Source organism: Lycorma delicatula, chromosome 13 (genome assembly GCF_047948215.1).
Source record: "Lycorma delicatula isolate Av1 chromosome 13, ASM4794821v1, whole genome shotgun sequence".
NCBI classification, from domain to species: Eukaryota; Metazoa; Arthropoda; class Insecta; order Hemiptera; family Fulgoridae; genus Lycorma; species Lycorma delicatula.
Window position 1 is genome coordinate 16,333,179 of NC_134467.1, and position 24,582 is coordinate 16,357,760.

Genomic DNA, 24,582 nt, shown 5'->3' on the forward strand with positions numbered 1-24,582 from the left:
CAAAACATGCATAAGCAGAAAATTATATTTAGTTATAAAAAAATCTGGCATTTGCTTTTTGAAACTTTCCTGAGAAATATCATAAAAGATGACCCCTTGATTTCTCTTTATTTCACTATTTTTTTAAGAGACCCTGATTAAAAATTTTAATTCCATCATTACCTCATATTTAGAAGTCATCGTGATATCTTTGAAGATTTTTAGTCCAGCCAATCCTGAGTTATTAAACTGAATAAATGTTAACACATGATTCAAATGCGCACGCGCACCCACACACACAAATTTCTCCTTTTTATCTGTCAGCGTTTCATAACATATTTTTCAGAAAAGTGGAAAGGGAATTTTTGTTTGGCACACTTTATGCTTTCGATATATATAAAAACTAAACTATAACTGTCAGGAAAATAAAATGAAAAATACAAAATTACAACAAAAAAAAATTGAGAGAGAGAGAGAGAGAGAGAGATAAGGGGAGTTGTAATAAAAGCCAGAGAAAAATAGAAAAAATATTGTCTGATGTATTATTATTAGATAAAGGAAAAGAAAGAAATTTTTTTTGCTCTAATTAATTCACCACAATGCTTTAAGATTTTTACATGCGAATATGGAAATAGAATTTTGTAGTGTATGAAAAATGCCATGTCTAACTAGGATTTGAACTCGGGATACCTAGATGAAAACCGAGATGCTACCATTCTGCCACGGAGATCATCAAGATTTTAGACAAATTCACCAATATTGAAAACAAACTTAATATTTTAAATAAAAATCACCATATTTTAACACAATTGAACATTTTGTAATATATAAATAAATTCAATTCCAACACTTTTTTTTACAACATTCTATGACATCTATGTCTTCTGATTAATAGAAAAAAAAAAAAAAAAATAAGTCAGTTCAACTGATTCCAGAGTGGGAACACAAATATAAGTCATGTATTAAGTGTTCTTTTTTTTTGTTATTATTATTTAATCGGGTTTTAGTTTAATGCTTCCAGTATCACGAGATCCCATAATTTTAGCATCCTCCTGTGTAAGAATGCTTGACAGTTTTAGTTTAGTTTTTCTGATAACTAATTGAAGTCAAGTACACGTCACAAGTAAATAATTTTAAAACTTTCACTAATTTTTTTTTCTCTTACATTGCTTTAATTTTCTCATCTTCATTTTGCCCACCTTTTTTTTTGAGGGGATTTGTTTTAGAATTTTTTTAGTGTTTCTGATCATTTTTCTAAATTTTTCTCTATTTTTTATATCTTCTGTAATTATTTAATTTTCTTTTAAATTTTTAGATTTTGCTGCAAACCATTTTATTTTCACTTTTATTTTTATTTGCCAAATGGTCATATATTTTTTTTGTTAATTTATTATTATTTATTTTTATATAAGAGCCATTAAATTGGAGTCTTTTTTCTTAACTGTATTAGAGAATTTTTCAGTCTGTTTTATTGAATTGTGTTTTCCCATCTTATTTTGTAGGTAGAAAGATATTAACCCACCGGGTCGGTCTAGTCGGATTTGAATACTAGATTGTGGATACCGGTGTTCTTTGGTGGTTGGGTTTCAATTAACCACACATCTCAGGAATGGTGGAACTGAGACTGTACAAGACTACACTTCATTTATACTCATACATATCATCCTTATTCATCCTCTGAAGTATTATCTGAACGGTAGTTACCGGAGACTAAAACAAGAAAATGAAAGGGTCGGTCTAGCGGTGAACTTGTCATTGCAAATCAGATGATTGCGAAATTATGAGTTCTAAGTTTCAAATCCTACTAAAGGCATTTATTTTATACAGATTTGAATACTAGATCATGGATACAGGTGTTCTTTGGTGGTTGGATTTCAATTAACCACACATCTCAGGAATGGCTGACCTGAGACTGTACAAGACTACTTCATTTACATACATACATACATACCATCCTCTGAAGTAGCACCTTACAGAGGTTGTGAAAGCTAAAAACAGAAAAAGAAAGAAGATAGGAAGATATTACCCAAAATTCTTCTTTCGTACTTTTTTCTACTACATCTTAATTAAGAAGAAATAAGTTTTCAGAAGCTTATAAACTTATACAGTTTTAATTAGTTGAATAAGGAAATATTTACAGGAAACATAAGAAGAAGAATTCTGAAAAAATTAAGTCAAAATGTATGAATATTATTAATCCAAATTGAAAAAAATCCCCAAAAAAAAAGAAAAATTCTCGGGGAACTGGCAAAAAAGATTCTGTCGCCAGGGGGTCGAATAGTGGACACGTGCAGGGCCAGGGAGGCAGCCTTTACTTACCCACCGGGTTGGTCTAGTGGTGAACACGTCTTCCCAAATCAGCTGATTTGGAAGTCGACAGTTCCAGCGTTCAAGTCCTAGTAAAGCCAGCTATTTTTACACGGACTTGAATACTAGATCGTGGATACCAGTGTTCTTTGGTGGTTGGGTTTCAATTAATCATACATATCAGGTATGGTCGAACTGAAAATGTACAAGACTACACTTCATTCACACTCATACATATGATGCTCTGAAGTATTATCTAAATGGTAGTTACTGGAGGCTAAACAGGAAAAAGAAAGAAAGAAAGCCTCTTTACTGAGGGTGTTCGGGTCCAGCAAATGGCTGGATCGGGACTTTCTGATGACGCATTGAGGACCCTCGAGGTTTGTGAGGTGGACGCACGATTCAGGGGGGTATGTGTTGGGTGCATACCCGGACCCAGAATAAGTGATAGGAAATGGAAGGGTAGCCCTCTTGGGGAGAGTCACCATGATGGCAACCTGAAGGGATGTCGTGATGTCTTAATGATTCAAGAGTGACCCTGTCGGGATATCAGCTTTAAGCTGCACAAATGGGGGGGGTTAATCTTCAGCCACATCACTTGGGATCGACCGAAGTAATGTCTTCTAGGCGGTTACCGGTTGCTCTTAAGTGGTAAAAAAAAAAAAAAAAATTCCAAATTGAAGATCACTTGTATTATACACACACAGAGAGAGAGAGAGAGAGAGTGATGAGGGGAGTGTAATAAGAGCCAGAGAAAAATAGAAAAAATATGTACTTCCTTATAATAGAAAAATATATTTATACTTCCTTAAATTTGAATCTCTAAATAAGGTTTTTTGTTAAAAAAAATAATTTAATTAATATATAGGTAGTTTTATTATTCTTTCTTCTAGAGCTTTCTTTTCTAGTCCATTTTTTTCTTTTTTTATCAAATTATTTGAATGTATTGATTTTCTCTATTTTTTTTTTATTCCTGTTTTTAAAATATTTGATAATTTTCAGATTTATAGTTTCCTTTTTAATATGCTATCATTGTTTTCAATATACAATTGATTAGAATTGATGAGAGAAGCCATTTGATTAATTGGTGAAAGGTGACATCTCCTTGGCAAACACTTATAATTATCAGGAACGTTTTCAAAATTTCTACCATGAATTTCACTTAAAATTGTTTTTGTTTTTATTATAATTTTTTTAAGTTAAATTTTTTATTCAGTTTAAAATTTTTTTAACTTATTTAAACTTATCTAATCTGCAGCAATAAATAATTACTTTTTTTTACATTTATAAAGATAATTGTTAGAAAAAATATTAATGTAAACAATGTACTGTTTATAGTACCAAATACAATTTATGTTACAGTTATTAGTTCTATTTTTTTCCGCTAGATAGTAGTTGTGTATAAGAAATCATCAGACAACTGCATGTTATTTATTTGTGCGCATGCCTTTTAACAAGAATATCGTTCGTTCCTCCCCGGACCAAACAAGCATCCAATCCACCGTTTCTTAACGCTTGTGTTCGTTGTTTTGATGCGTTCAAGCACTTGTTGACCGGTCGTACAGTTTTTTCTTATTGTTGTTATTGTTTTAATTCGAAAGCGTTTAGTTCATTGTAATTCCTTAACGATGGCAAAAGGAAAAATGCATTCCAAGTAAGAATTTAATTTATTAATAATATTGTTGTTTGTTTATTAATTTATTTTATTATTTACATAAAACTGTGTTATTAATTTATTATTTTCTTAAGAGTTGTTATAACGGGTTTTCTCATAATATTTTTTTTTTTAAATCCTTTTTGGATATAAGTAAATCGTTTAAAATCATGTAAGAAATCAAACAGAAAGTATAATTTTATTTTACTTTGCATATTTAAAAAAAAAAATCAATTCATCTGTCTTCTGTTTAATGACAAAACTATAAAAAAATAATTAACGACATCTATAAACATTTTGTATACGGTTTAATTTTTTTAATCGCTGGGAAAAACTCACAAAATTTCCATAAAGTAACAAAAAATTTTAAATTTCCAAAATTTAATAAGTATTATTTTCCAAAAATTTCAACATTTAATCGCCCGGATATTTTTTTTATAAAAATTATTGTAAACTAAAATATTATGGGAGAGGAGATTTGTTAAAACAAAATTATTTTATTTTGAGTTTTTTTTTATAACGTTATAAAAAATTTTAACGCCAAATAAATACTAATTAAATATTTTGGTATTGAAATGTTCAATTATACCGATCGTTTAACTATCTCAGTTGTCAGTAGAATTATTAAAATGCTGGTGGAACAGATAAGTCCTGGGTTCGAATCCCAAAATTTAAAAAAAATAATAAGTTTTAATAAATCATTGAAAAATCTGACTATTCAATTATATAAATTAAAAATTTGGAACTTTTTAAATTTAACACTTCTTTATGTATTAAAAAAAAAATATATATATATATATATATTTTTTTTGTCTTCAGTCATTTGACTGGTTTGATGCATCTCCAAGATTCCCTATCTAGTGCTAGTCGTTTCATTTCAGTATACCCTCTACATCCTACATCCCTAACAATTTGTTTTACATATTCCAAACGTGGCCTGCCTACACAATTTTTCCCTTCTACCTGTCCTTCCAATATTAAAGCGACTATTCCAGGATGCCTTAGTATGTGGCCTATAAGTCTGTCTCTTCTTTTAACTATATTTTTCCAAATGCTTCTTTCTTCATCTATTTGCCGCAATACCTCTTCATTTGTCAGATTTTTAACACATTATCCTATAGCACCGCATTTCAAAAGCTTCTAATCTTTTCTTCTCAGATACTCCGATCGTCCAAGTTTCACTTCCATATAAAGCGACACTCCAAACGTATACTTTCAAAAATCTTTTCCTGACATTTAAATTAATTTTTGACGTAAACAAATTATATTTATGACTGAAGGCTCGTTTCGCTTGTGCTATTCGGCATTTTATATCGCTCCTGCTTCGTCCATCTTTAGTAATTCTACTTCCCAAATAACAAAATTCTTCTACCTCCATAATATTTTCTCCTCCTATTTTCACATTCAGTGGTCCATCTTTGTTATTTCTACTACATTTCATTACTTTTGTTTTGTTCTTGTTTATTTTCATGCGATAGTTCTTGCGTAGGATTTCATCTATGCCGTTCATTGTTTCTTCTAAATCCTTTTTATTCTCGGCTAGAATATCATCGGAAAATCGTAGCATCTTTATCTTTTCACCTTGTACTGTTACTCCGAATCTAAATTGTTCTTTAACATCATTAACTGCTAGTTCCATGTAAATATTAAAAAGTAACGGAAATAGGGAACATCCTTGTCGGACTCCCTTTCTTATTACGGCTTCTTTCTTATGTTCTTCAATTGTTACGGGATAAAAACGATTTCCGCCTTAAAATTAAGAAAAACTTCAAATTTACTCAATACGACAACGGTTGTATGTGAAAAAAAGTCTCTCATATATAGCATACCCACCGTGAAGAGGCGGTACGAGAGTAAAAAAATGACAAACCAGGCTTAGGAGCCTCTATATTGCGTAACATATAAATGGAGACCGTACAAAAATTCCGGTCGCGAAATTGACCGTTTTCGCAATTAAATTTTGTTAAAATTATAAAAAGCTAGGCATCACCCCAGACCGTCCCACGAAGAGACCACAATTTCATTTAGTCAGCATATGGGACTCCCTCTGGAGAACGGGGTCCATTTCTCCCTCCAAATAACTAGAACTCCGTTAGGCGCATTCCTGCTAGCCCATAGGTGCTGGTACCGAAAGAACTTCAGCGGATGGTCTGATGGGAAATCACGCCGGGATTACTAGGATTAAAAGCTTAGTCTATCACTGTCAGAACCAGTAAATAAATTACACCATGGTCAATACGGATAGGAACGCAAATTACCAAATCCGTCCATAAATAAAAGTTAAAATTTATAACCGCCACTAAATAACCGATGAAATCCGCCCGAAATAGAAAGATACAGCAGCAAGGGACATTGTCCAGGCTCTGCGATCTGTAGGGAGAAATATTGAAACTCCCGCCATTCTTGCGTTCCGTTCTGTTCCGTATAGCATACGATAAGCCCCGTCTTCTTAACCCACCGGGTTGGTCTAGTGGTGAACGCGTCTTCCCAAATCAGCTGATTTGGAAGTCGAGAGTTCCAGCGTTCACGTCCTAGTAAAGTTAATTATTTTTACTCGGATTTGAATACTAGATCGTGGATACCGGTGTTCTTTCGTGGTTGGGTTTCAATTAACCACACACATCTCAGGAATGGTGGAACTGAGAATGTACAAGACTACACTTCATTTACACTCATACATATCATCCTCATTCATCCACTGAAGTATTATCTAAACGGTAGTTACCGGAGGCTAAACAGGAAAAAGAAAAAAGTCCCATCTTCTTACAATTCCAGCAATATTTTGGTCATCCCTTGCCGTAAGGATTGGTCATAATCAAAAATTGTTTAAGACAAAAGTTTTAGGTAATATTTAGAGGACTAACGACCAGTTTAAACCGATTCGATATTGTGTATATTAAGGGAGGTACGATGTTTTTTGTCTTCAAAACCCAATTTTTCCATCCCCTGGACCAGTGGTTGGTGATATCAAAAAACTGTAAATACATAAGTTTTATGCACTTATCCAAAGAATAGTAGGAACTTTAAACGAATTCGCTATTTTATTTAATAAGAAAGTTATGGTAATATTTTGTTTTTTCGAAAAAGCCTCCCATTTCCACCCCCATGGTCCGATTTTTCCCGTTAACGAAGTAGACCGCGATTTTGGGTCGTTACATTTTGAAAATGTCTGGCGCAAAATTACGGTAGTTATCGTGTCCACAAGAAAGTGAAATATATAAATACATATAAACTTTTGAACTGGCGGTGGTTTTAGGGTCTGGGGAATGTAAAACGCGAAGATATCGAAATTTTCCGGAAGTCGAGTCATGGTACCTATTACAATAGGAAAATTTCTTATGAAATTTACTTAATAAATATGATCTCCGTGAAGGAGTAGTAGCGTCTCGGTCTTTCATCCGAAAGTCCCAGGTTCGAATCCCGGTCAGGCATGACATTTTTTTTTATACGCTATAAATTTCCTTTTTCCCAAGTACAAGCTTTAAGCTTTTGCGGTGAATTAATACATCAAATAAATAAAAAAATATATAAAAAACTGACTTTATCCATTACTTCCTGTTATTTCTCTTGAATATAGGTCAGAAGAAAACAAAATTAAATAAATTATATTTTGTAATCCGGTATTTAAGTCGGTACAAAATTTAAGAATTCATTTCATTTTTTTTGGAAAATACTTTAGGCCAATTAAAGATCTTTGAGGGGCACTCTATATAAAATAAAGCTCCTGATGTACTAGAAACGATGCTTAAAATATTATTTTTCATTCTAATGAAAATTAATTAATTTTAACGGTATTTTTTTTTTTTTTTTTTACTTTTATTGGCATTTAAATTTTAAATAACAATTAATATTTTTTAAATTTGAACGATCCTTTTTTAAAGTTATTATTATTAAATGTTAAGAAAAAAAATCATTCTTTAATTTGATAGTTTTTTTAATTTTTAAATAACAAAAGAAATAATTATTATAATGCGCTACCTTTAATATTTAAAAATCTTCACTTTAACGTTGGTTTACGGTTGAATACTCCAAGCTATACAGAATAAAATATATATATTATGTTTCATCTCTTATATATCCAAGGTCATTGACCTTTACGGCAGCTGTAACAGCACCAATCAGCGTATATTTCGTTTTGGTTTACTCTTTACTTCAGTTAGTATACTTCTTATGCTACTATATCGTTATAGACGTGAATTCTTTCAAAGCTTATTTATTTTATATAGAGGGCGAGTTATTGGTTAGTAACCAGTCTCTGATCGTACATGTTAAAACAAACACATCTTACATTGTTTTTACGCTAATATATAAGCTTACTAACCCAACCTTTCTTAGATTATTAAAAACTTTAATTTTTACAAAAAAAATTAACAGTACGTAAAAGTTTTTTTTTTTTTTTTAAATAAATACTAACTTATAAGATTGTATGAAAAATTTATATTAGATGATAAATATGAAATTATTAAAAAAAACTAATTAAATTATTATTTTTTTAAATCTATACAATTTAACGAAATTTAAATATCTAATTATTTCTAATACATAAAAACTGTTCACCATACAGTGAACATATTTGAAGATTTTAAGAAAAAAGAGACTTACATATTTATTTTTAAAATAATTTTTAATCTTTTAATGTTAAAATAAATAATTTAAATATATTATCACTAAACGTTACATGTCCTTAAGCAGGTACCTCCTAATCGCATCCCATTACATTTCTTTTATTTTCAGCTAAAAAGATTTGTTGTTTCTGATAGTAAGTGAATTTTTTTTTTCATTTTAGATTCATTGTATATATATTATATATTTTCAATTTCTACCGTACGATTTAAATAAATTTATATCTATTAAACTTTATGTTTGTAATAAACTTCGTAATTCTTGTCTTTATATTTCGTTTCTGTGGACTTTATTCATACAGGTTGTACCATATAAAACGCAACCCAACCTTATATTGGTAGGTATTGAAATAATAAAAAGGCATGTTTAAATGTAAATGTAATTTTTATTATTACCATCCATTACCTTACATTCAGAGTAAATGTTGGAAGTGGCCGCCATCTTCTTGAATACAAGCTTCAATTCTTTTTACAGCGTTTCTTGCAACTTTTTTCAAAATTTGTGGCTGGATATTTAATACGGCTTGTTCAATATCGACTTTCAATCGTTCAAGTGTTCGTGGTTTGTTGCTGTAGGCTTTTTCTTTGAGGTAACCCCGTAGAAAAAAATCCGCCGCAGTCAAATCTGGAGATCTCGGTGGCCACAAGCCTCGACCGATAACACGATTACCGAATTCTTCGGTAATCGTGTAATCGTGAATTCGGTAATCGACGAAATCAGAAGTTGAACCTGCGTAGTGCGATGTCGCATCGTCATGCTGTAGCCGGCAGTGTCTGTCTTCCTCTTTTAAGAGTGCGATGAACCGAAATAAAATATCCTCATATCGTTCTGCATTAATGGTGTACTCGAAAAAATAGGACCGATTATTTTCTTCCGCGATATCGCGCATCACATGCCCGACTTCTGCGGGTGTAATTGTTTTTCGTGATAAACGTGGGGATTTTCAGCGCTCCAAATTCTACTGTTTTGGCTGTTTACGTAGCCATCTGAATGAAACCGCGCTTCATCTGTGAAAAATAACGAATCCATAACTTTAATTCCGTCGCGCAGAAATCGACGGAACCGTTGACAATATTGTAGCCGTTTTTCTTTGTCGGGCTCAAGATGTCGATGAAACGTTTGAATGCGATAAGTTAGTAATTGTAATCGTTTGGTTGCTCGATGAACGGTCGATTTAGACAAATTAATTTCAGCAGACAGGTCTTTGATTTCAGCGACCACACAATCGATATGTGTGAAATCTAAAAACCAATTAGTGGGTTATATACTGACCAAGCTTTTGAAGAAATTACAAGTAAATATATAGATAATTTTAATAAATTGAACAGGCATTCATTTTTATTTATCATTATTATTCCCACAAGCAAGAGGATAATGAACACAGGGAGTCCAGGGGGCAGAACCCCCTGGCTAGACGGTAAGAGCGAGCGAATCGAACCCTGACTGCGACAGGAAATGTAAGTAATCATAGAGCGCGGGCGAAACCGCGACGGGGATGTTTTATATATATTTATATTTTTATTTATTTTTTTTTTAACTCCGGGACCAACGTTAGGTGTTACTTCAGAGCATGAATGACAATTTTTGTAGCGTATAAAAATGTCATGCCTGACCGGGATTCGAACCCGGGACCTCCGGATGAAAAAAGGCCGAGACGCTACCACGGAGGCCGACGAGACCATCGTTAGGTATTACTTCAGAGGATGAATGACAATTTTTATTGCGTGTAAAAATGTCATGCCTGACTGGGATTCGAACCCGGGACCTCCGGATGAAAAAAAAGCTGAGACGTTACCACTCGCGCCAAGGAGGCTTACATATTTATATTATACTAGCGTACCTGGTCGCGACTTCGCTCACAATATAGATGTAGCATGCTTTTTTAATAGCAAACTTATTTTTTTTTTAAATAAAAAATATTTAATCGACAATATTATATTTATATTTTCATTAAATCCTGATAAAACTGTAAATAAACATTTTTATGAAAAATACTGAAGAAATGAATGTACTATAAACAATGAATTGTTGCCCGAAACTTAAATAAAGGAAAACAAAAAAAGGAAGATAAGAAAATTGAACAATATTTGTTAGACCGATCCGTTTTGTAAATGAAGTTCAATATAAAAGTCCAATAAAGATAAACAAAAAATTTATTACAATCCCAAATCTAGCATCCCCATCGCGGCTTCGCCCCCGTACTCAATGGTTACTTGCGCTTCCCGTCACGATCAGAGGGTCATGGCTCGCTTCGATCTCCCTTCCGGTTTCCCTTTCCTTCTCACGTTTCTCTTTCCTCTTTTCTTTTTTTCTCTTTTCCCTTTCCATTTCCTTTCCCCGTTTTTCATTTCCCCCGCTTTCCCCGTGTTTATTTTCCCATTTTCCCCTTCTTCCACTTTTCCTTTTCTTCCCTTTTACCTTATTCGATTTTCCCTATTTCCCTTTTCCGATTTTTCCCTTTCTCCCTTTTACCCCGCGCGTAAATCGGTTCAGTGATATTTTAGTCTGTAGCAGACACACATATCGGAAACACTGCAATGGAATCGTAAAATATTTAGTACAGCTATGTTGCTTTTACATCCAACAGGTAGCGCTGTTAACAGGAAATTTAGTTTTTTATCGATTTAAACCCCTTAAAATCAAAATTTCGCAAAATCCTTTCTTAGTGCACGCCTACTTATAGATACGAAGATACCCTGAAAATTTCAAGGCTCTACCTATAATAGTTTTGGTTCTACGTTGATTATGAGTCTGTGAATCAATCAGGACATTCTCTTTATGTAAGAAATTATTAATTATTAGGTTATTCAATTTATGATTTTATCCTTATTACAACGATTCTATCGCTATGCGTTTTGAAATACTCTACTCTCTTTCCTATCTTCTTGTTCATTATGAACCCTACTCCTGCCTGCCCATTATTTGAAGCTGAGTTAATTAATCTAAAATCACCTGACCAAAAGTCGCCTTCCTCTTCTCACCGAACCTCACTAATTCCTACTACATCTACATTTATCCTATCCATTTCCCTTTTAAAATTTTCTAGCCTACCAACCTTTTTTAAACTTCTAACATTCCACGCTCCGACTCGTAGAATGTTATTTTTTTATTTTCTGGTGACCCCTTCCTTAGTAGTCCCCACCCGGAGATCCGAACGGAGGCCTAGTTTACCTCCGGAATATTTTACCAAGGAAGGCGCCTCAAATTGTTAGGGTTGTAGGATGTAGAGGGTATACTGAAATGATACGACTAGCACTAGATAGGGAATCTTGGAGAGCTGCATCAAACCAGTCAAATGACTGAAGACAAAAAAAAAATCGTAAAGTATTTACTATAGCGTATGTTGCTTTTACTTCCAACAGATAGCGCTGTTAACACGAAATTTAATTTTTTTATCGTTTTGAACCCCTTAAAATCAAAATTTCGCAAAACCCTTTCTTAGTGCACGTCTGCTTAAATATACGAAGGTACCCTGAAAATTTCAAGTTTCTACCTATAATACTTTTGGTTGTACGTTGATTATGAGTCAGTGAATTAGTCAGGACATTCTCTTTTATATAAGAGATTTAATTAAAAATCATCACGTTTCGATATATATCGTTATGATATATCGATGTTTAAAACATTAAGTTTAACTTTTCTCTATAGAGATTACAAACTGGTGGCAGTACAACAAACTTTGTTTACTGTTTCATATCAAAGTTTTAATTTTAGTTTTAGAAACATAAGTTAGTTTATCAAGTTTCTATTCCAGTTGGGTGGTTTTCCATTAGAGCAAGTTTTCAGCGTTAAATTAAGTTGTAACGATCTACCACCACTTTAGCTTTATAATAAATTAGTTGTTTTTTTTCTCTCTCTTATTTTTTTCCACCTAAAATTAAGTTCTTGTTTATTTATTTTTTTTTAAACCAAACATTTATTTTATATACTTTATCAACTTTAATAATACTTCTTAATTATAAATGAAATGTTTTTTTTAAATTTATTTAAGTTGATTTATTAATTTAGTAAATATAATTAATTTTTTCCCATTTATTTAAGATAATCCTGCTGACCAAATAATAATACTTTTAGGTCCCGGGTTCGAATCCCGGTCAGGCATGGTATTTTTCACACCCTACAAAAATTTTCATTCATCTCATCTTCTGAAGAAATAACTAAACGGTGGTCCCGGAGGTTAAAAAAATAATTTTAAAAATTATTTAAGAAGTGTATGATTAATAAAAATTATTTTTGTATGACCCAAACTCTTTTTTAAAAAAAATTTTGAATAGAAAGTATTTGACAAATAGGTAATAAAGGTTTTGCTAAAGGAGTTACTCAAGGTTGTTGCATATCACCAGCATTATTTAATATACAGAATATCACGAAGTCATCGGGTGACTTTCATAATCTTTTCTACTCGTGAAAATAATGGAAATAAATCATATAAGCATATTTCCTTAAATGTTTCGTTTGCGATTTCTTAGCTAGTAAAAGATTTCGTTCTGATTTTATTTGAAATAAGTTCGCACTGATATTTGTTTCTAAATAAAATTCTAATTTTTCTAACTTTTCTTTGTTTTATTTACTTACCTTACACCATTTTGTTTAAAATTAAATTCTCTAAAAGTTTTATTTAACATTTTTATGTGTTTATTATTAATTTAACAAAATTATTGTACGTCAAAAATAAAAACATGGTTTTTTTACCTAAATTTCTTAGTTTTCACCTCAGATTTCTCAAAACCTTTTGCAAATGCAATTCTGGGACCTATTTTATTAGATTTTTTTCAGGTCAAAAACCACAAGAAATCACTAATTAATGTCCTAAATATCCTAATTAACGTCCTAATGTCTTAATTAATGTCCTAAAAATTTTAGTACGACCTCATTTCATCGGGGTAGTTGAAATTCGAGCGAAATCTAATCACTAGCCGTAAATCGCAAACGAAGTATTTTAGGATATATATTTTATATGAACTTTTTCCATTATTTTTACGACTAGAGTAGGTTATGAAAGTCCCGGGAAACTTCGTATTACTCTGTATATATATATATATATATATATATACGTTTTATCAAATTTTCGATTGTGTTCACTTTATCTATCTATCTATCTATCTATCTATATATATATATATATGTATGTAAGTTCATTACGGAACTTCACAAAATTTAACTTTTCCCTTTCTCTCATTTCCCCTTTCCACCTCCTTTCCCTTCTCGTCGTCTCAGCCTTTGTGCTGTAGTATCGTTGTTATATACCCTGACACAGCCCTGAATTTGTCGATTGGAGATAGCATTGTCAGTACAATCATATCTACGTCGAGGGGTCCAGTTATTTGTTCGACCCCATTTATCTTTCCCTTATTTACCTTTCCAGTTTTCCCTTTTCCCCGTTTTCCCCTTTTTTCTTTTTTCAATTTTACCCTCGTTCCGTTTTACATTTTTCCCTTTCTCCCTTTTCCCCGCGCGTAAATCGGTCCAGTAGTTTTTTAGTCTATAGCGGACACACATATCCGAAACACTGAAATGGAATCGTAAAATATTTAGTATAGCGTGTGTTGCTTTTACTTCAACAGATAGCGCTGTTTTTTAAAAAACCATATTGATGAACTCCATTCGTTTTTGGAGGATCTTGCAGAAAAATGTGGAGAAGTGGGTGTAAAAATGAATTTGACCAAAACAAAAGTAATTTACAACAGATGGGCTGCTGTATGCTGCAAGAGAGGTAGTAGTTGACGGCAACATCCTAGAGAATGTGGAAGAATACGTCTACCTGGGGCAGCTAATAAACCCCAGAGGGGACATCAGACCTGAAATTTTCCGGAAAATCAAGATAAGCTGGAATTCATTTGGAAGACGTTCAACAGCGTTCAAATCTAACATGCCAGTGGTATTGAAAACGACCGTGTTTGATCAGCGTGTTCTTCCAGTACTCACCTACGGATGCGAGACCTGGACTTTAAATGAATTCGTGTAAGGAAAGCTTCGGACAGCACAAAGAGGCGTGGAAAGGTCAACTAGGTTATACTAGGAGGGACCGGAAAAGAGCGGAAGATGTAAGAGCCATAACGAGAGTGCATGACATAATGGAAACGGTGAAAACTCTGAAATGGCGATGGGCAGGGCACATCGCGTGAAGATGTGATGGAAGGTGGACAAAGGCGGTTCTTGAGTGGAATCCAAGAGAGCGACAAAGGTCAAAAGGTAGGCCACCAGACGGATGGGACAGAGGCATTAGAAGGGTGGCTGGAACCAACTGGCAGAGGAAGGCGCAGGACAGATAGGCATGGCGAGAATTGTTGAAGGCTTACCTGTCGAACTAGACTTGAAGAGGCTATATCTTGTAAAAGATTGAAACAGCCGTATAATAATAATACATACGGATTGGTATAAAAATTGAAAAACATAAAAATCGATTATTTGTTAAGTCGCTATGAAGATCTCAATTGTTGTCTTACATAAATAAATTATTAGTACTCAGTATTAATTTTTTTTTTTTAAGTAGTCTTAAATAGTAATACCGACGTCCGAAAAAGAACTCCAGGTTTCAGGAAGGAATATAATTTCTATTTTACAGCCATCAATTACGACAATAATGAAATTATAGTTTACACATTCTCCGTTAGATAGCAGCTACGGTAGACTGTTGCACAGTACAAGCTGTTATGTATCCGGGCTTCAGTACGATGGCGTCGTTACAAGTAAAAGAACAGTTCGTATATTGGCTCGCTCGCAGAAATAGAATCGCTAACTATTGTGCAAAGAAATTATACGTAAATCTATCGTAGAAATTATCCGAGTAACAAAGCATAGTAACTGGTGTAAACCATTTTTGCTTCCGGGGTTTTTTGGGTTTCTTTAGTGTGAAAACGTCAAGATCCGGTGAAAACCGCATATATCCAAATTTCATCGACTACAATACTTTCCCTTCTAGAACTATAACAATATCTAGGCGGAGAAGTAAAATATAATGATCAAACTTCTGGATTTTGCTATACTGGAGGCAAAGTAAATTCTCAACATCAATTTATTAAAAATTTGATTTTTGGAATACATTCTTTATCTAAATATTTTATTTTAAGTTGTGAATAGCGAAAATTTCTAAATCAACAGCCTTCGCAAGCGCATATAGCACTTGCGAAGCCGCAACAGGGGATGATAGAATATAAAATATTTGAACACGTGTTGGTGTATTAGTAATTAAAACTTTTTTTTTTTTTACTTCGTTGTACGAAGTAAAGGAAGTACTGTGATCGCGAAAAATTTCGGTTTTCAGATCTCAACGGAAATATCCATTTTGACTATCCCTGAATCCATTTTGACTAGTTTCGGCGTGACGTCTGTACGTTCGTATGTATGTACGTACGTATCTTGCATAACTCAAAAACGATTAGTCGTAGAATAATGAAATTTTGGATTTAGGTCTGTTGTAACATTTAGTTTTCCCTTTTGATTGCAATCCACTTGACCTAAAGTTTCCAAAAAAGCCCAAATTAAAAAAAATAATTGATTTTTGCACTTTTTCTTAACTGCAATAATAAGCTCTCATTGAGAGCTTTTCAACGATATATCATAAGGGGTACTTATTTTCATTGGTTCCAGAATTATAGCCAAATAAAATTTAATTAATGAAATATTTCGATCTTACAAGGGGAAGGCATATCTGTTCGAATCCTACTTCATTTCCCTTTCTTTTTTTTTTACTTTTTTTCTTGATTGAATACAATGATTTATTAATAATTATTAACCTCTGATTATAAAAAGTTTTACGATAAATAATAATTCAATAATAACATTAAAAAATAAAAATATTATGAAAAAATATCAGAAGTGATTAATAAAATAAAATTTTATGTACATTTAAAAAGTGTATATGTAATTTAATAGGGGTACAAGGAAGTCATGTGGTGTCCACATCAGATTATTTTTTATTTACGTTCCAGTCTCTATATAATTAAGAATAAAATTTCTTCAATTTAGCGCATACAGATGTACAAAGCTTGCTTCTTTTTTTTTTCATGTTGTGTAAAATGGTATATCTGTTGCATTAAGAGCTTTTAATATATATAATTAATTTTTGTTATATAATATATTTACCGCAGACACGCATGCGGTTTTTATATACATGTGTGTATGCGCCTTTCTGCATATAGTATTTTATCTGTTACAGTTGCCTGGATAAGATCTTCCTATTATTTCAATTAACTAACAAAAAAAAAAAAATTGCGTTATGAATTAATATCTATATATATAAAAATCAATGTTTGTTTGTCTGTCTGTTCCAACTTAACTCGTACCGGAAAGATTTGTCTAAAATGTTGCACACCCACACTTTGAAGCCATGCGGTGAACATAAGCTATTTTTTTTGAACCTCCGACATAACAAAAAATTACAACGAAATTTAAAACACTTTATTTCTTCCTTAAAGCTTATTTAATTTTCAAAATGACTGATTTTCAAGAAAAATTTAATTTTTAGCTAACATTTTTTTGAATCGATTAATTTTGAAAAGGGCTGAGGTTTTAACGTACAGTTATTCCTAAGTTTCAATCTATTTAGCGCACATGCATATGTAATTTTTACGATTCATTCATTTACAATTTTTTACAGCCGTTTAAAAACATAAATAAATAGCCGCTTTTGTTTATCATGTGTGTGTTACTAATTTAAAGCGTGTAAAGTATTTAACTGCAATCTTTTAAATTCTGTGATCTTTTTTCAAAACATCATACCACGCCTAAAAGACATTCTTCGATCGGGAGAAATACAAAAAAAGCACGTATGATGAAAACTGTTCGTGCGGCAGAGACTGAAGACGAAAGACAGTCAAGATTGGAAAGCGACCGAATATACACAGCCCGATCCCGTTCGACTGAAACAACTGAGCGACTGGAAATGCATTATGCCACCGTTATTGTATGTATGACTGACTGCACCTGCCTCCGGTTACTTGACTGATAAATATAAAATAAAAGGATTGACCACCACAGGAAACGCAAGTAACCATATAGCGCGAGCGAAGCTACGACTGCGAGCTAGTTGATTAATAAATAATTATTAACTGAAATATATTTTTACTTCCTTGTACGAAGAATTATGATCGTTAAAAATGTCGGTTTTCAGATTTCAACGGAAATATCGATTTCGACCATCCCTGAATCCATTTTGACGTGACATCTGTATGTATGTACATATGTATATCGCATAACTCAAAAACGATTAGCCGTAGGATTTTTAAATGTTAGATTTAACACTGTTGTAACATCTAGTTGTGCACCTCCCCTTTTGATTGTAATTTACTGGACTAAAAGAGTTCAAAAACGACCAAAATCAAAAAAAATTGGATTTTGAACTTTTTTTTAACTGCAGTAATAATCATCCTTCATTGAGAACTTTTCAACGATATATTATAATAAGTGGTACTTATTTTCATTAGTTCCAGAGTTGTAGCCAAATAAAATTTTAATTAATGAAATATTTGGATCTTACAAGGGGAAGGCACATCGGTTCGAATCACACTTCATCTCCTTTTTTTAATTTTTTTTTTTTTTAATTTAAATATATTTATTTATTAATAATTATTAACCTCTGATTGTAAAAAAAAATTTACAATGATTAATAACTCAGTAAAAACAATAAAAAAATTTAAAAAATATGAAAAAATATCAGAAGTTATTAATGAAATAAATTATTTATTTATAAAAAAAAAATTAATTATTTTTTCAATTTCAAAAAATAAATATAAATTTTACTTTCCCGTTTATATAGCAGCTATGTCAAAGCTAAATGAAAAGGGAAAGTATGGTGCTCGGTCAAAATTGAGCATATCCGGTTTTCACTGAATCTTGATGAATTGATTAATTGGTCCCCTAAGGAACCCTGATGAATTGACCCCTAAGAAACCCAGAAAATCGAAAAATGGCATCGAAATTTCGTCGACAATATGTGCTTACGTATATATGTCCTGTTTGTTGGCGTGTAAAATGCCTTATAACTCCAGAACTACTGCACCGATTTTCTCCAAACTTGGCTATAATATTTTTATAGTAAAGGCATTGATACTATTAAATTTTCAATTCGAAAGATCAAAGGCTAGGAGTACAGATGAGGAGGAAACGATATCGTCTCCAGATTTTGCATAATTAAGGTTACATTTTAAAAAAAAAATAATTTTATGAATATTAATAAAGTAAACAAGTTTTATATAAAAAATTCCTTAATTTCACCCCTATTCCTACAAAAGGTTTTCGGTGTTATATAAATCACCTTATATCTTCAGAATTACTGGACCGATTTTAACCAAACTTGATCAGATTACTTCTGTATATGGGGCATTGATGTTACTAAATTTTCAATTCAAAATATCAGGGGATGGATGATACAGAGGGGGGTGAAAACAAAATCGTCTCCAAATTTTGTATGATTAAGGTTATATTGTTTCTGTGTATTTTGTGAGTATTAAATAAAGTAAACAACTTTTGTACAATTTTTTTTTTTAAATTTCACCTCCACCCCTAAAAATAATTTTAATTAGAACCCAGTACAAGGGGTGATTTTCGTTGCATTTTTTTTTTTTAATATTTTTGTGAACAATTATTATAAAAAAAACATTTTTTGTATAAAAATGATTTTACTAAATTGCACCCCCCCACCACTCCAAAAAATAGTAATAATTTTGAAAAGTTGTATAAGGAAGTACAGTGGGTCTTTTTCGTTGCAGTTTTTTTCTATTAGCACCTCGTTGGATCCAAAATTTTATTCCCCCATCAAAGTGAGGTCTTAACCCAGTCATTCCCCTTTACACACCCCACATCCCACTTAGCGATCAGACTACTGTTGTAGTCATCTGTTATGTTGTGACGTCACAGGTGACCAGTGGAATTAAATAAATGAATAATATTTCAAGTAGCCGCTAGTACCGCCACATTCGCGCATATGAAATACGTTATGCGCGTGGGCTTTAGTTGTAATCATTGAATGAAATAAATAAAATATATCTATTTATTTAAATAAAATGACAAATATTTTTAATTAACTTGTGTGTATATATATATACAAACAGCAAACAGTAACAATTGAAGAACATAAGAAAGAAGCCGTAATAAGAAAGGGAGTCCGACAAGGGTGTTCCCTGTCCCGTTACTTTTTAATCTTTACATGGAACTAGCAGTTAATGATGTTAAGGAACAATTTAGATTCGGAGTAACAGTACAAGGTGAAAAGATAGAGATGCTACGATTTGCCGATGATATAGTAATTCTAGCCGAGAGTAAAAAGGATTTAGAAGAAAAAATGAACGGCATAGATGAAGTCCTACGCAAGAACTTTTGCGTGAAAACAAACAAGAACAAAACAAAAGTAATGAAATGTAGTAGAAATAACAAAGATGGACCGTTGAATGTGAAAATAGGAGGAGAAAAGATTACGGAGGTAGAAGAATTTTGTTATTTGGGAAGTAGAATTACTAAAGATGGACGAAGCAGGAGCGATATAAAATGCCGAATAACACAAGCTAAACGAGTCTCAGTAAGAAATATAATTTGTTTACATCAAAAATTAATTTAAATGTCAGGAAAAGATTTTTGAAAGTATATGTTTGGAGTGTCGCTTTATATGGAAGTGAAACTTGGACGATCGGAGTATCTGAGAAGAAAAGGTTAGAAGCTTTTGAAATGCGGTGCTATAGGAGAATGTTAAAAATCAGACGGGTGGATAAAGTGACAAATGAAGAGGTATTGCGGCAAATAGATGAAGAAAGAAGCATTTTGAAAAATATAGTTAAAAGAAGAGACAGACTTATAGGCCACATACTAAGGCATCCTGGAATAGTCGCTTTAATATTGGAAGGACAGGTAGAAGGAAAAAATTGTGTAGGCAGGCCACGTTGAATATGTAAAACAAATTGTTAGGGATGTAGGATGTAGAGGGTATACTGAAATGAAACGACTAGCACTAGATAGGGAATCTTGGAGAGCTGCATCAAACCAGTCAAATGACTGAAGACAAAAAAAATAAAATATATATATACGTGTGTGTGTAAGCTGTGCACTAGAAATACCGAGTTAGAACAAAAAAACTGGGTTTTAGGATATTTTTTTAAGTTTTATTAAAACCGGATTACTGCTATGGAGTTTTGTTTTCATTTATTTTTAATAATTGATATTTTTTTCTAGATTTTTTTTAATTTTGAAATGATTCTTACTACAGTTTAAAATTATAATTCAGTATTTTTTCTACTGTAAAAAAAAGCATTACATAGATTGGTTAAATGTTACGTTTGAAGTATACTTTTGTATAGTAATGGAATATTGACACTAGCGGAAAAAGAAAAAGATGGATGGAGAAGATAAAATGGGTGGTGAAGATAATATGAGAGAAATAGATGGAAATAATAGTAGTGTCAAGGACCTGCCAAAAGGCAGAACACTATATTATGATGATTTTTTTTTACAACGTTAGATCCTAGAACTATATTTTTAATAGTTTTCGAGAAATCTGTGGTAAAAGACGATATATTGAGATCGAAAAACACATTATTTTATGTTTAGCGTAAAATAACTTCGTTAAATCGGTGACAAACATAAAAGAATTTTTTAAAAAAACTCGAAGAGAATTTGATTCTGAGTAAAATGAATTGAATAAAGACCTGAAAAATTAAATATAAATGTAAGAATTTCGAAGTTTATTAAAAAGAAAATATAAACTACAGACGGTTTATGATTTAATGATTTTGTTATGATTTTGAGGAAGGTCATCAATTAATAAACTACATAAAGAGCACAATGATTCTTTTCAATTTTCCTCTACATGTAAATAACGCTATACATTAAAATTGATTGTCTGTACTCATTTCTGATAGATACAATTCATATACCAAACACACGAACTTTGTTTCCGTGATAATACACAGAAACATATCGGCCGATTTGATCAATTTATTATTACGTTTTGATGATCATATAAATAACAATTTGTTGTTCATGGTTCGTCAATCGATTATTGAAATGAGCGATATATCGTCGACAAATAAATCGATTATATTTATTAATCAATTGGCACATATATAAATATTGACATCCACGTCGAGGCATCGCCCGCGCTATATGGTTACTTGCGTTTTCCGTTGTGGCCAGGAAATATTTTGCATGTCAGGTGCATATATATATATGCACCTACAATCTCTACGTAAATACCACCAGGTTTAATGCATTGTAATATATTTTTATTTTAACTAATTAATATTCCGGGAAACCTGCGCAATTTCTTCTGCGAGTTGAATTTTTAAAATTGGATAACAGAGTTAAAAATACATCACGGTGACTTGATTCTCTGTAGCGGTCTGGACTGAAACCGGAATAAAATTTTTATCTTATATTTTGTAGATATATATTTTGCATGCTCGCTTCGCTTGCCTTTTCCATTTAGCCAGGGCTTCTGCCTTCCAGGACACCTCTGTGTTTATTAAACTTATGCGTGTGAAAATTATAATGATAAATAAAAATTATAGCCGGTTCAGTTTATAAAAAAATCTGCTTGCCTCTGTAGCGGGAGTGGTAGCGTCTCATCCTTTCATTTGGAGGCCCCGGGTTCGAATCCCGGTCAGGCATGGCATTTTTACAGGTTACGTATCACATCATTCATCTCATCCTCTGAAGCAATACTTAACGGTAGACCCGGAGGTTAAAAGAAAAACCTCAGGAACAAGAATCATGTAATAACAAATATGCATATATTAACTCCCTAATATTTTTCCTTCCTTGTACACCTTTCTTTTTCCTGTTTAGCCTCCGGTAACTACCGTTTAGATAATTCTTCAGAGGATGAATGAGGATGATATGTATGAGTATAAATGAAGTGTAGTCTTGTACATTCTCAGTTCGACCATTCCTGAGATGTGTGGTTAAAAGAAACCCAACCACCAAAGAACACCGGTATCCACGATCTAGTATTCAAATCCATGTAAAAATATCTGGCTTTACTAGGACTTGAACGCTGTAACTCTCGACTTCCAAATCAGCTGATTTGGGAAGACGCGTTAACCACTAGACCAACCCGGTGGGTTTCCTTGTACACCTATTAAATTTTTATTTTTATTTTATGTTTTTTATTCAACTTAAACCAGTGGCAGGTGCAGCCAGTAGCGTGATTATTCATCAACGAAGCGTTGATTTTTTTTCTGCTGGTTCGTCAATATGTCAATTAGAATCTATTGTTTTAAAGGTACTAGTTATATCGAACACTAAAATATTTAGTATTTACCTTTATTTATGATACAGTTGACAAATATAACAAAAAAAAAAATGTCAGATATATTTTTAGTATCCGGAAAAAAAATCAATTTTTTATAAAAATGAAAAATGTTCTAAGTAATTCAAATACGAATAATTTTTTACTTTCTTGTACGAAATAAAAGAAGTATTATGATCCCGAAAAATTTAGTTTTTCAGATTAACGGAAATATCTATTTTGACCATTCCTGAATCTATTTTGACTAGTTTCAGCGTGAAGTATGAAATGTATATATCTCGCATAACTCAAAAACGATTAGCCTTAGAATCTTGAAAATTAGATTTAGGACTGTTGTAACAATCTAGTTGTGCATCTCCTCTTTTTATTACAATCGACTGGACCAAAAGTATCCAAAAAAAGCCGAAAATCCAAACAAAAACATTTGGATTTTGGACTTTTCTTAACTGCAGTAATAATTCCTCATTGAGAACTTTTCAACGATATATCATAAGTGGTACTTATTTTCATTGGTTCCAGAGTTATAGCCAAATAAAAGTTTAATTAATAAAATATTTGGATCTTACAAGGGAAGGCACATCGGTTTGATACAAACTTCTCCTTTTTTTAATTATTTGAAGGTCTAGTTATTTAATTAAACTAAAGCGTATTAACTACCTTCAAATAAGTTACCAAAAAAAATATCGGTTCATTGGGGGGTAATATCAACTTTAAAATGTCAAAAAATGCAATCGTTTTTTTTTTACTATTATTTTGATTAATGTGTTTTTTCAAAATTCTTTTTTATTCATGTCACAAGACTTTTACAATCCCGAGACCTTGATACTGCTTTTTACTTTCTTGTACGATATTGTAATTGCGAAATATTTCGGTTTCCATATTTCACCGGAAATATCCATTTTGACTAGTTTCAGCGTGACGTATGAACATATGTATCTCGCATAACTCAAAAATGATTATCCGTAGGATATTGAAATTTTAGATTTAAGACTGTTGTAATAATCTAGTTGTCCACCTCTCCTTTTGATTGCAATTGACTTGACCAAAAGTGTCCAAAAAAGCCCAAAATAAAAAAAAAATGATTTTTTAACTTTTTTTTAACTCCAATAATAAGCCCTCATTGAGAAATTTTCAAGGATATATCGTAAGTGGTTCTTATTTTCATTGGTTCCAGAATTATAACCAAATAAAATTTTATTCATGAAATATTTTGATCTTACACAGGGAAAACACATCGATTCAAATCCGACTTCATCTACTTTTTTTTATAATTTAAATATATTGATTTATTAATAATTATTAACCTCTGATTGTAAAAAAAAAAAAATTACAATAAATAATAACTCAAAATAACAATTTAAAAAAATATCAGAAATTATTAATATAATACAATTTTATGTACTTTTCATTTTAAAAACTGTATATATGTAATTTAATAGGCGTACAAGAAAGTCATGTGGTGTCCACATCAGATTTTTTTTTTTTATTATATCATAGATACTTATTTCGAAAATTATTCTTCACTACTAATTTCATACGATTTTTTTTTTTATTTTTAAGACCATAATGGATCACTTTAGTTCATTTTTTTTTTTTTGCAAGTTCTTTCTTTTCTTTCTTTTCTTGATTATTTGTTGTTTTTCAGCTTTTCTTTTTTGCCAGTAATTTCTAAGGGTTTCAGATCTTCTTGCCCTTTCTTGTTCAGAGTGCACCGGCTTATTGTTTTCTTAGGTTTTGATAATAAATCTTGTTTCTTTATTTTTTAATTTCTCATAGTTTCCGG

At 31.9% G+C, this 24,582-nt stretch overlaps 1 protein-coding gene across 2 annotated transcripts in view; it reads left to right on the top strand.

Annotated features, from left to right (window-relative positions):
* nemy (cytochrome b561 family member no extended memory) overlaps positions 1-24,582 on the top strand; it is a 239,409-nt gene that overhangs the window by 86,574 nt on the left and 128,253 nt on the right. Inside the window, exon 1 of one of the 2 annotated variants that reach the window (XM_075381793.1) lies at positions 3,781-3,940. The exons of the other annotated variant lie outside the window; for it this stretch is intronic. Within the exon in view, the coding sequence (XP_075237908.1) occupies positions 3,915-3,940 (26 nt within the window). The 5' untranslated portion in view covers positions 3,781-3,914. Of the gene's footprint in view, positions 1-3,780; positions 3,941-24,582 lie in introns of those variants that run through there. 2 annotated transcript variants of the gene reach the window in all.